Consider the following 13,083-nt stretch of genomic DNA (forward strand, 5'->3'; position numbering starts at 1 on the left):
AGACCTGTCTACACAGACCTGGAATGAGAGAAAGGGTTGGGGTGGGGGCATTTTTAAAACTCTTTCAGAGAAAAACATGCAGCCAAGGATTCTCTATCCAGCAAGGCTGTCATTCAGAATGGATGGAGAAATAAAGACCTTCCAGAATCACCAGTCATTGACCAATTTAGTAACCACGAAACCAGCCCTACAGGAGATATTAAGGGGGGGGGTTCTATAAAAGTTAAAAGGCCCCAAGAGGGATACAGAACAGAAAGTCACAATCTATAGAAACAAAGACTTTACTGGCAACATGGCATTATTAAAATCATATCTCTCAATAATCAGTCTCAATGTAAATGGCCTAAATGCTCCCATAAAACGCCACAGGGTTGCAGATTGGATAAAAAGACATGACCCATCCATTTGCTGTCTACAAGAGACTCATTTTGAACCTAAAGATACATTCAGACTGAAAGTAAAGGGATGGAATACCATCTTTCACATCAATGGCCCTCAAAAGAAAACTGGGGTAGCAATTCTCATATCAGATTGGATTTTAAACTAAAAACTATAGTTAGAGACACAGAAGGGCACTATATTATTCTTAAAGGATGTATCCAACAAGTGGATACGACAATTATAAATATATATGCCCTCAATCACAGCAAAAAGGAATATTTAAGAAAACCAGTAATGCTTAAATATTCTTAAAGTGATCAGAGAGATCTAAGGGTAGTAAACCTCCCAACCCATACTTTCTGTGAAGAATTCGAGAACTATGTCCTCTAATACCTAGATCTGTGGCCTGAAGACTTTGTGAATGAATGGAATATAGGGTACCAAGATGGATTTTGTTTTCTGTAACCCCCTATAATGAGCTTATCGCTTCTGCACCAGTGAAAATGTAAAAATGTGTTGGGCACTTGTTTTTATGATTTACCCTGAGTAGCTTGTCCAGGTTAAACCAACTCTGACTTCTTTATCCTTTGGTATATACTAGAGCAAATCAATGGTTGTACATAATAGAAGTTTCCCTAAGTATAATGTCTAGTTGTATGCAGTAGGTATCAGTATGTGTTGACTATAAATAGAAGTGTGCATTAACCTGATTTTGTTGCCTTATTATTCAAAGTAGATGGGGGCGCCTGGGTAGGCGGTCGTTAAAGTGTCTGCCTTCGGCTCAGGCGTGGTCCAGCGTTCTGGGGATCGAGCCCCACATCGGTCTCCTCCGCTATGAGCTGCTTCTTCTCCCTCCCCCTGCTTGTGTTCCCTCTATAGCTGGCTGTCTCTGTTAAATAAATAAATAAAATCCTTATTTAAAAAAAAAAAGTAAAGAAGCCACTTGGCTAGAATGAAGAAACCTGTTTCAATAGAAAATATCTTTTCAGCAGGTGTGAGCCTGCCACAGCGCTAGCTCTGTAGGTCTTCCCGTCTCTTATCCTCAAGGAAAATTGCAATTACTTTCTTAGTGAAAGCAGGAAAGGTTTAACCTTTTAGGATCGGAGGGCAAATGGCCATTTGCCTACAAAGGATTTATTTTTAATTAAGCTGAGTACTAATTGCCTTTCATTCTTTTTGTTAAAGAATAAATCCTGTTCAGCATTCAGTTGCCTCCTCTGTGGTGCCTGTTACTGTGAACCTTCCTAACTTTGCCTTTTAGGCCATCTGCAACAGTCTGTCACATGCAGGTGTGTCCCTGCCAAGAGGCCATTCCAGTGGATTTGGGCCATCTCTGAGTTAATGGACCTTCTTTCCCTTCAAGAATGACACTGATAGGATATGTTCTCATCTACTTGTAGGCTCAGGGAAGGAGACAATGGAAAAATTAAAGAAGAAAACTTTGTTAGTCCTAAAGAAGAGGTGAAACTTGAAGCTCATATCAGAGTGCCATCCTTTGCTGCTGGCAGAGTTATTGGAAAAGGAGGCAAAGCGGCAAGTACTTCAACAAAACCTGTGCAGTGGTATGAAAGGGAAAGCGTTGAAAAGGTACTTAGGAGTTCCAAGTCCCTGAATTTGGGCTAATTTATAAAAGCTTAGTCATCTGGGCCAAGGTTTGGAGAAGACTGCCTTGTGTTCTTCCTGGTGTTAGCGTCAGCCGCTGGTGACAATGTACCTCTTTCAGACACATCTGTGGGGAGGACTGTCTCATGTACGGCGTTTAGCATTTCCGGCTGACATAACTTCAGCTTTTGTTTTTGCACACTTGATGGAAAGAAAACTTTAAAAAATGTCATCTGCCTTTATAACCTACCTCTGTAACAAAACAAATGGTTACCAGTTTCTCTTTAGCACATGTAACTTCAAAGGTGTTTTCAAAGCTGTTTACAATTTTGAAGTAATTGAAAGCATTCACTTTGGAATCAGACTTTCAGGGATTCAGTCTGGTTCTGCCATTCATTTATTGTGTAACTGGTCAAATCAATTTTTTGGGCTCTTAGTTTATCATTTTAAAATGGGCACAGTACTGATAACCTGATAGAATTATAGGTAGATTAGATGGAATTTGGCAAAGCCACAGTTTAGTGTTTGGCACATAGTAAGTGCTCAGCAAATGGTAATTTTTGTTTAAAACCATTTAACCACGACCTGTGTTTATCTTGTTCAGGTGAATGAGCTCCAGAATTTGTCAAGTGCAGAAGTAGTTGTCGTGACCAGACACCTGATGAATGACCAAGTGGTTGTGAAAATAACTGGTCCTTCTATGCTTGCCAGGTAAGTGGGCTCAATGTCATAAGCAAGCTCTTTGGCTTCTTTCCCAAATGGAAGCAATTCTCCTGTGGCTATGCTATGTAAATCTTCAACGTTGTTGAGTGCTTAGCTGCGCTTAATCCTAAGCAGGTAATTTCAGACTCTACTAGCAAACTAAACTAGTATGTATCTTTAACCTTCAGATCTGTATCTTTAACCTTCAGATCTGAAGTTGTTCTAATGGAAGAGTAAAATAACTGTTAGTAACCTTTGATTATGTAGAAATTTCAGATCTCTCACCTTTTGCAGGTTGCCCAGAGAAAGATTCAGGGAAATTTTGACTCAGGTAAACAGCACCAACAGCAGAAAGCTCTGCAAAGTGAAAGGCCACCTCGGTCAAGACGGAAGTAAAGGCTCAGGAAACAGCCCCCACCACAGAGGCAGATGCCAAACCAAAAGACAGATTGCTTAACCAACAGACGGGCGCTGAACCCTAATATCCAGAATTACATGCACAAGTTTTTACCTAGCCAGTTGTTTCTGAGGACCAGGCAACTTTTGAACTCCTGTCTCTGTGAGAATGTATACTTTATGCTCTCTGAAATGTATGACACCCAGCTTTAAAAAAAAATAAGGGGGGAGGGAAGAGGAGCTCTGCACTTCCTTTTGTTGTATTCTCAGTGTAACAAATATTCTAATTTTTCTCTTAATATACCCCCTAATGCCGAAATTGGCTTAATGATGCAGTCACTAAATTCATAAAATATAGATTGCTCCCAAATCCAGTTGTTAAAATTGGATCAGAATAGAATATTACGGGAACTTAAGTGTTAAGCTATTAGCATAGAAAACTGTTCTCTGTTTTATTTTTATCTAACACTAACATGAATAACCTAAGGGAAGTGCTGAATGGTGTTGGAGTAGGGGAGTATTAAACGATGCATTTCCAACTACCTCAGGTACCTATTCAGTAATGCAATGAAAGCAAAATTGTTTTTGTGTTTTTTTTTTTTGGAAAATTTTATATACTTTATAAAGATAAAAAGCACAGTTTTTTAAAAAGTTTAATTAGCTAACAGGGAAAATAACAGAAAATTTTACTTCTGGCTGGTGACACGTAAGCTGGAAAATTAATTTCAGGTTTTTTGAGGCTTTTGACACCATTGGTTGGAAAATCAATAAATGTTCAGTGATATGGAGCAGTGCCTGTATTTGAAACAGCAATACCATTTAATTTTTTCGTTTATGGTAGGGAATTTTTCGATGGTACTAACAGAGCAAAGTGGTTGCAGGAGTGTTTTGGACGAGCTGGTTAAATAGCTCAGGAGCTTGGCTTTGGCTATGTGATTAAATGCATACAAATGCTTTGTGCTTTAGCACTATCACTACCTAAAGTGCATCGATGAAGAGAGATGCAGCCCCTGTGGACTTTAAACTGATTGGCAAAAGCAAGCTCCAGCTTGTCCTACGGGATGCTTAGTTTGCCAACACGCTTCAGACCAGTCGGTCTACACTTTGAGCAGACCCCAACAAGAACTGCTTTGTGAAGACCAATGGGGTACTCAGATGGTGGGACAGTGTTCAAAGAGCAATATCAAGGCTACATCTCCATGTGCCAGGCACTGTCACGCAGCCTCACTAAGCTATTTTGAAGACTTTTAAACAACGATAAATCTAGAAAATACAAGGCCACCTAAAATATTACATAAAATACAGAATTTCTGTATTCTCTGCAACCAATTATTTGAAAAAAAGTAGAGGATACCAGGAAACAATTTTGGAATATAATTTGACTGACTCTGAGAACACATTTGACCCCTGATAGAGGGATACAGGATATATATGCCCATTCCTTAACTTGATGGCAAAGCCCAGTATGTACAATTATGTGGTGTGGGTGGTCTCCGAGGCCACTGCTCTCAGAATTGTTTGTTGCTTTGTTCATTGAATGATCAGTCATCATATCCCACTGATCTGAAGGGTATATATAATAAGCTTTGAAAATATGGCCTCCTTTGTATTTCAAGATGAATTTCTACAGACTAGGTAAGTTTTTTCTGAAGATCACTGTTATCAATTAGACATTTTGCAAATGACTTGAAATGTTTTCTAAGTGTTTTCAGAAAACCAGTTTATTTTGTAGTTTTAGCCAAAAGTGCCCTTTGTCATACAGTTCACCTAGCATTCATAATTTTTTCATATAATGAATTGCAAAAAATAAAATCATAGGCTGGCTTTCTGGTTGGATTTCAGGTGAGATGTTGCTTAGGCCAGAGCTCTTCCTCAGCGTTTGATTTTTCTTCCCATGTTTGTTGTTGTTTTTATACACACACATACCTATAGGTGCTGCATTTATAAAAGTTCTGTCATATTTCACTTCTAGCCTTTAGTGTGGCAAATCCTGTTTTACTTTTAATTAAGCAATGGTAATGGAGTATCTAATTCTGTAATTGAGTTTTGTACTCACCGCACATGGATCATTCCTCATCTGTAATGTGCCCCAAATGCAGCTTCGTTTTCCAGATACCTTGATGCAGAATAAAGTTTTTCATCATTAGGTGCAGCCTGGTGTACAGCATGTTTTATTTCTGGTTGTTCAAATTTAATCAAACTTAGATTTTTAGTAATAGTGTCATTTTCAATTTACCAGTCGATATTGGTACTTACCTCATTTTCTCCATTCTATAGTACTTACTGTGGATTTCGATACTACTGGTGCCTATGAAGTAAGAACTGTAGGTTTTAAGTAATAAGACCAATGGGGAGGGTGATGTGTTTTTGCTTTATTTAAACAATTGGCTATTCCATTCTACAGAATAAGATTTACACTTAGACAAAATTAAACTGTGAACAGAGCACAGGAGCCAGTGTTAACTCTGGGAAATCCTGCTGGGATCTCAGAAATAAAAATAATTTTTGGTGTGAGAATCAGCTCACTTACCTACAATTTCCACATTCATTGAGCATGAGTGCCCACAGGTAAGGCTTGTTTTGACAACAACCCGACCAATCAGGTGGGGTTTCAGAGCTATATTTTTAAGAAGTAACCCAATCCAAAGCTGATGATGACTAAAACAGTTCATATCATTTTAACTCCACTGGAGTGAGGGATGAAGTGTCATCTTCTATTCCAAGAATGAAGTCTTCAGGTAATGTCTCTGGTGCTATCTGTGCTAACTGGTCATCATAAGAGATTAGGGTCCATAATTTCTCTAATTCATAGGTTTCTCTGGTTTCTGGAAGCATCAAATGAATCACCATGCTGCCTATCAACCAAGGACAGAGAAGAGTTGAGTTAACATTAAAGCAGCAGTTCATTGGCTTTTATTCTTGTGCTCTCTCAAACCTCTGTGACAGAGAGTGGCTGTCAAGTATGGACCCCAGATTAGGATTACCTGGGAATTTATTAGAAATGCAAATTATGGATACCTTTCCTACAAAAATAAAAATGATGCTCTGCTTTTCTCAGTGCATCGATCGGGAGGTACAGGATACCGATCGTGTAACATTCCTGGTGATGTTAACCTCACTCTCCAGGGCATCACATTTCTGCATACCTAGCAGCAAAGCATGGATTGCCTTTTGTTCTAGACTATCTTTTCAAGGATGACTGTGTAATGAATATACAAAGAGGCCATCTCCTCCAGAGCAAGGACAGGTTTACTCACAGCAGTGGGTCTCAGGACATTTTGATGTTCACAAGCCGGGCTGGAGGAGAAGGGAGACTACTCAACATCCTACAAGGCCCAGGATATGTCTCCTCACTCCCCTGAATCACGTGGTCCAAAATGTTAAGAGTGACAAAGCAGAGAAACCCTGGCCTTACAGCCTTAGCAGAAAAAGTGTCTTCCACCATAGTAAATGTGGGTCTGCTTCCTGCCCATTATAAAAGATGTGCTACCGCCCCAATCTCAGGGTTCCTCTCTTAGAACTTTGTCTGCAGATGTCATCTGGCCCTGTGTTTATAGAAACAGGGGCTCAGGGAAGCTGGTGAAAAAGAATACTGCTGCTGGCTAATGTGACTGATGAGTAATAAAACTGTCCTTCATCTCTAACATAGGAATAGCCTTAAATCTTTCACCAGTACCCATGAAACGGGGCAGCTAACTTGTTATAAGGTAAAATCTCAGACCCCTTCACAGTTCTTGACAATTACTGATTTTCCCTTGTGGAAATACTTTGAAACTATGTATATATTAATACCCAAATTTGTTAGGTCTTTTCAAAATTCCACTCCTCTGCTCTTGTCCTTCTCAGTACCAGAATGCCCTTTATCTTCACCTCAACTGAATCGTTCTGAGCCACTTACTGTACACCCCAAGCCGCCTACCACCACTAAGGGATCTCTACCGTGTTATCCACTCTGTTCTCCACATCTTGATGACCAGCATGGCTACTTATATACGTATCACATTAGGTGAGGATTTCACGTGTTAAGACCTCCTGGGTTGCAATTAAAACTTACTGTAAACAAATATAAAAAATTTCACATGAAAAAAAGCAATCTGATCTCCAATCCTTTTGCAACTGAAAATAGTTCAAGATTAGGACAAAACAAATACTTATCTGTAAAAATAGGTCAGAATAACTTACCAAAAGTCCATACAGAGCCAGTCATCAGTGTCCTTCCCTTCAATCTTAACATGAGGCTCACTTTTACATTTCAGGTATTTATACTGAAAAAGCCGATTATATATTAGGGAGGGGTGGAAGAAGTCTCTTGTCTCACTGAGAATGGTCTGGGGAAATTTTTCTTGATCTTACAAGGAATAGAGTAGGCTAGTTCCCAGATTACTATACCCCATAGTAAATTGAGGAAACTATTCCCCTAATCCTCCAACCTCCTATCCTCTCTCTACTGAATCCTCCTGCCCAAACCCTTCTGAAAGGGCCATCCTACTCATATCCACCAATGTGTCTCTGAGGGAGAGAGGACCAAGCTCACTCAATATCTGGTCCTCACCTCATCAACCACCTTCAGGACAGTGTTCATGGGATTTTATCATCCCATGTCTCTATTCCCAACAGGTCTTATGAATGGTCCAATATAACAGATATACTAGTATCAGACAAATAGACTTTAAGTCAAAAACTATTAGACAAAGTGATACTAACACAGTGATAAAAGGGTCAATATCCCAGATGATAAAACAATTATAAACATATGCACCAAAATCAGAACTCTTAAACATATGGAAACACCGAAAGAACTGAAGGGAGAAACAGATGACAGCACAATAATATAGAAGACTTAATACTCCATTTTGAATAATGGATTAAAACCATACAAGATCAATAAGGAAACAGATGACCAGAACAACACAAGCAGTTAGGCTAACTGGCCTAACAGACATTAATAGAACATTCCAGCCAAAAGCAGAATACATATTTAAACTGCACATGTAACATTCTCCAAGATCTGTTAGAAGGCTACAAAACAACTCAAAAGATTCAAGTCACAAAGTATATTTTCCGATCACAATGAAATGAAACCAGAAATCAACAGAAGGAAAACCAGAAAAGCCATAAAAGCAAGTCAAAGAAGATAACACAAGGGAAATTAGTATCTTGCGGGGCGCCTGGGTGGCACAGCAATTAAGCGCCTGCCTCGACTCGGGCGTGATCCTGGCGTTGGGATCGAGCCCCACATCAGGCTCCTCCGCTGGGAGCCTGCTTCTTCCTCTCCCTCCCCCTGCTTGTGTTCTCTCTCTCGCTCGCTTTCTATCTCTGTCAAATAAATAAAATCTTAAAAAAAAAAAAAAGTATCTTGAGACAAATGAGATTAAAATACAACATACCAAAACTTAATGGGATGCAGTAAAAGTAATGTTAAGAGGAAATTTATAGCTATAAATGCTTCCATGAAAAAAGTTCCCAAATCAACAACCTAAATTTATACCTTAAAGAACTAGAAATGAAGAACAAATTAAACTTAAAGCTAGCAGAAGGAAGGAAACAATGATAAGAGAAAACCAAAATTGAGAAAATCCATGAAACCAAGATTTGGGCTGAAAAAGATAAACGAAATCAACAAATCTTTAGCTATACTGACCAAGAGAAAACAGAAGATCTGAATAACTACAATCAGAAACAAGCAAGGGACATTACTTCTTAAAAAGAGCATTATGGGTACTATGAACAACTATACACCAGCAAATTGGATAATTTAGACCAAATGGACAAATTCCTACAAACACACAACTTACCAAGACTGAATTGGGATTGAATCAGTAATTGAAAACCTCCAAACACTATTATATCTCAAGGAGGTAAGGAGGAAGGGAGGGCGCGAGGAAGGGAGGAGGGAAGGAAGGAAGGACGGAAGGACAGAAGGACGGAAGGAAGGAAGGAAAAAAATCTCCCAACAAAAGCCTGACCGGATGGTTTCACTGGTGAATTCTACCAAACATTTAAACAAAAGCTAATACAAATTCTTCTTAAACTCTTCCAAAAAATTGAAAAGGAATGCTTCATAACTTTCTATGAAACTACCATTACCCTGAAACCAAGGTCAAAAAACACTACAAAAAGAAAAAGAAAACTACAGACCAATATCCTTGATGAACACCGGATGAAAAAAATCCTCAATAAATTACTACAAGTCCAATACAACAGCATATTAAAAGGATTATGCACCAAGACTGAATGGGATTTATTCCTGGAATGGAAGGATAGTTCCACATGAAAATCCAATCAGTATAATAAACACCATTAACAAAATGAAAAAGCCACAGGATCATCTCAAATTTATGCAGCAAAGCATTTCACAAAATTCAACACCCTTTCATGATGAAAATACTCAACAAACTTGACGAGTTAAGATGAGCGGAGGAGGGGACCCCTTTTGCCGGTCCTGAGTCGGAAGCTGGATAGAAACCAGACCAGCCTGAACACCCACGGAGATCAGCCTGAGACGCAGGAAGATACATCTGGATCTCTACAAATGAACATCTCCGGCGCTGAGTATTGAGGTACGAAGCGGGAGCCGTGAAACCGCGCACAGATATCGGAAGATAAACGGAAGGGGGAGGGAGCCGCCGCGTCGGGCGCCGGGAAGCAGTAGCCACCTGCACGGGGGAGCGGGCGGACTCGCCTCGCGGACGGCACCCGGGAGAAAACAGACTGTGACCGTGAGCCGGGCGCGTGCCACCAGACTGAGGGCCAGAGCTCTGGAGTGTGCGGAGGTCCGGAGCCGCGGTGGCGGCTGGCGGCTGCGGTGTTAGAAACACAAAGGACAGAGACGCGCCGGCCCTGGAAGTGAGGAGCTGGGACGGCTGAGTGTGGGGCGCACATCCGGGACGCTGCAGGGTTGAGCAGCACCAACAGAAACAGAGTTAAAGTTGCCAGAACATCAGTGGAGAACGCCGATCCCTCTGTTCGAGACAGAGGCTGAGATTCGGCCACTGCTGCTCTCTCAGAAAAGGCACAGCAAACCTCCAGGGAAAGCCGCCAGAGAAGAAAAAGCCTGGAAGCTTACGGCTCTGGGGTGCCCATCCCCATCCCCTCGCAGGGGACACGACTCTACCCAAACAGGGTTGCCTGAGTATTGGCGCGGGCATCCCCAGAAGGCAGGCTGAAAATCAAGAAGCCCACATCCCTAAGATCCCTATAAAACAAGTGCGACACGCCCTGGGTCCCGGTCAATAACTTGGGCTCTGGACAACCCCGCATCCTCTCCTCATCAGAATGACGAGAAGGAGAAGTCCCCCCCAGCAAAGAAAAGACAATGAGTCTGTGGCCTCTGCCACAGAACTAATGGATATGGATTTAACCAAATTATCAGAAATAGAATTCCGAGTAACAATGGTCAAGATGATGTGTAGACTTGAAAAAAGTATTAACGAAAATGTTAATGAGAATATAGAATCTCTAAAGGGCGGAAATGAGAGCGAATTTGGCAGAAATTAAAAATTCTATGAGCCAAATGCAGTCAAAATAGAGGCTCTGACGGCCAGGGTGAATGAGGCAGAAGAACAGCGGATTGGAGGATGCGTTAGTAAAAGAAAAAGCTAAAATAGAATCTAGAATCTGGACTCAAAAAAATCCATGCCCACGAATGTAGGTTACGGGAGACTACTGACTCAATGAAACGTTCCAATGTCGGAATCATCGGAATCCCGGGAGAAGAGTTCTAGAAGAGATATTTGAGCAAACTGTAGCTGAAAACTTCCCTAATCTAGCAAGGGAAACAAACATTCATGTCCAAGAGGCAGAGAGGACCCCTCCCAAGCTCAACCACGACAAACCTACGCCACGTCACGTCATAGTGCAATTCGCAAATATTAGATCCAAGGATACAGTATAGAAAGCAGCCAGGGCAAAGAAATTTCTCACGTACCAAGGCAAAGGCATCAGAATTACGTCAGACCTGTCTACACAGACCTGGAATGAGAGAAAGGGTTGGGGTGGGGGCATTTTTAAAACTCTTTCAGAGAAAAACATGCAGCCAAGGATTCTCTATCCAGCAAGGCTGTCATTCAGAATGGATGGAGAAATAAAGACCTTCCAGAATCACCAGTCATTGACCAATTTAGTAACCACGAAACCAGCCCTACAGGAGATATTAAGGGGGGGGGTTCTATAAAAGTTAAAAGGCCCCAAGAGGGATACAGAACAGAAAGTCACAATCTATAGAAACAAAGACTTTACTGGCAACATGGCATTATTAAAATCATATCTCTCAATAATCAGTCTCAATGTAAATGGCCTAAATGCTCCCATAAGCAACAGGGTTGCAGATTGAATAAAAAAGACATGACCCATCCATTTGCTGTCTACAAGAGACTCATTTTGAACCTAAAGATACATTCAGACTGAAAGTAAAGGGATGGAATACCATCTTTCACATCAATGGCCCTCAAAAGAAAACTGGGGTAGCAATTCTCATATCAGATTGGATTTTAAACTAAAAACTATGAGTTAGAGACACAGAAGGGCACTATATTTTACTTGAGATGTATCCACAAGTGGATACGACAATTATAAATATATATGCCCTCACCAGGGGAGCAGCAAGATACACAAACCAACTCTTAACCAGAATAAAGAGACATATAGATAAAATACGTTAATAGTAGAGGACCTCAACACTCCACTATCAGAAATAGAGCACCGGAGCAGAAAACCAACATAGAAACAAGAGCTTTGAATGCCATACTCGACGAGTTCTACACCCCAGAACCGAAGAATACTCATTCTATTCTAATGCCCATGGAACATTCTCAAGAGTAGACCATGTTCTGGGACACAAAACAGGTCTCAACTGATACCAAAAGATTGAAATTATCCCCCTGCATATTCTCAGACCACAACGCTCTGAAATTGGAACTCAACCACAAGGAAAAATTTGGAAGAAACGCAAACACTTGGAGACTAAGAACCATCCTGCTCAGGAATGACTCGATAAACCAGGATATCAAAAATCAATTTAAACAATTTATGGAGACCAACGAGAATGAAAACACAACAGTCCAAAACCTATGGGATACTGCAAAGGCAGTCTTAAGGGGGAAATACATAGCCATCGAAGCCTCACTCAAAAGAATAGAAAAATCTAAAATGCAGTTTTTATATTCTCACCTCAAGAAGCTGGAACAGCAACAGAAGGACAGGCCTAATCCACTCACGAGGAAGCAGTTGACCAAGATGAGAGCAGAGATCAATGAATTAGAACCCAGAAGTACAGTAGAGCAGATCAACAGGACTAGAAGCTGGTACTTTGAGAGAAGCAATAAAATTGACAAACCGTTGGCAAGACTTATCCAAAAGATTAGAGAAAGGACCCAAATTAATAAAATTATGAATGAAAAGGGAGAGGTCACGACCAACACCAATGAAATTGGAAGGATTATTAGAAGCTTTTATCAACAGCTTTATGCCAATAAATTAAGCAATCTGGAAGAGATTGAGGCCTTCCTGGAAACCTAAAAACTACCAAGACTGAAACAGGAAGACATTGATTTTTTAAACAGACCAATCGATATGAAGAGATTGAATCAGTGATAAACAACCTTCCAAATAACAAAACTCCAGGCCCGGATGGTTTTCCTGGGGAATTCTACCAAACGTTCAAAGAAGAAATAATACCTATTCTCCTAAAGCTATTTCAAAAAATAGAAACAGAAGGAAAGCTACCAAACTCATTCTATGAGGCCAATATTACCTTGATCCCCAAACCAGGCAAAGACCCCATCAAAAAGGAGAATTATAAACCGATTTCCCTAATGAATATGGACGCCAAAATCCTCAACAAGATCCTGGCTAATAGAATCCAACAGAACATTAAAAGGATTATCCATCATGACCAAGTGGGATTCATCCCTGGGATGCAAGCGTGGTTCAACATTCGCAAATCAATCAGCGTGATATATCATATCAACAAGAAAAGACTCAGGAACCATATGATCCTCTCAA

General features: G+C 40.5%; 1 protein-coding gene across 1 annotated transcript in view; it reads right to left on the reverse strand.

Annotated features, from left to right (window-relative positions):
- Positions 1–5,447: 5,447 nt before the first annotated feature.
- MALSU1 (mitochondrial assembly of ribosomal large subunit 1) overlaps positions 5,448–13,083 on the reverse strand; it is a 23,127-nt gene continuing 15,491 nt past the window's right edge. Inside the window, exons 3-4 of the mRNA XM_040643728.1 lie at positions 7,266–7,346; positions 5,448–5,937 (exon numbers count right to left, since the gene is read on the reverse strand). Of these exons, the coding sequence (XP_040499662.1) occupies positions 5,755–5,937; positions 7,266–7,346 (264 nt within the window). The 3' untranslated portion in view covers positions 5,448–5,754. The remainder of the gene's footprint in view (positions 5,938–7,265; positions 7,347–13,083) is intronic.

This window comes from Ursus maritimus, unplaced genomic scaffold, assembly GCF_017311325.1.
Source record: "Ursus maritimus isolate PB19 unplaced genomic scaffold, ASM1731132v1 scaffold_3, whole genome shotgun sequence".
NCBI lineage: Eukaryota > Metazoa > Chordata > Mammalia > Carnivora > Ursidae > Ursus > Ursus maritimus.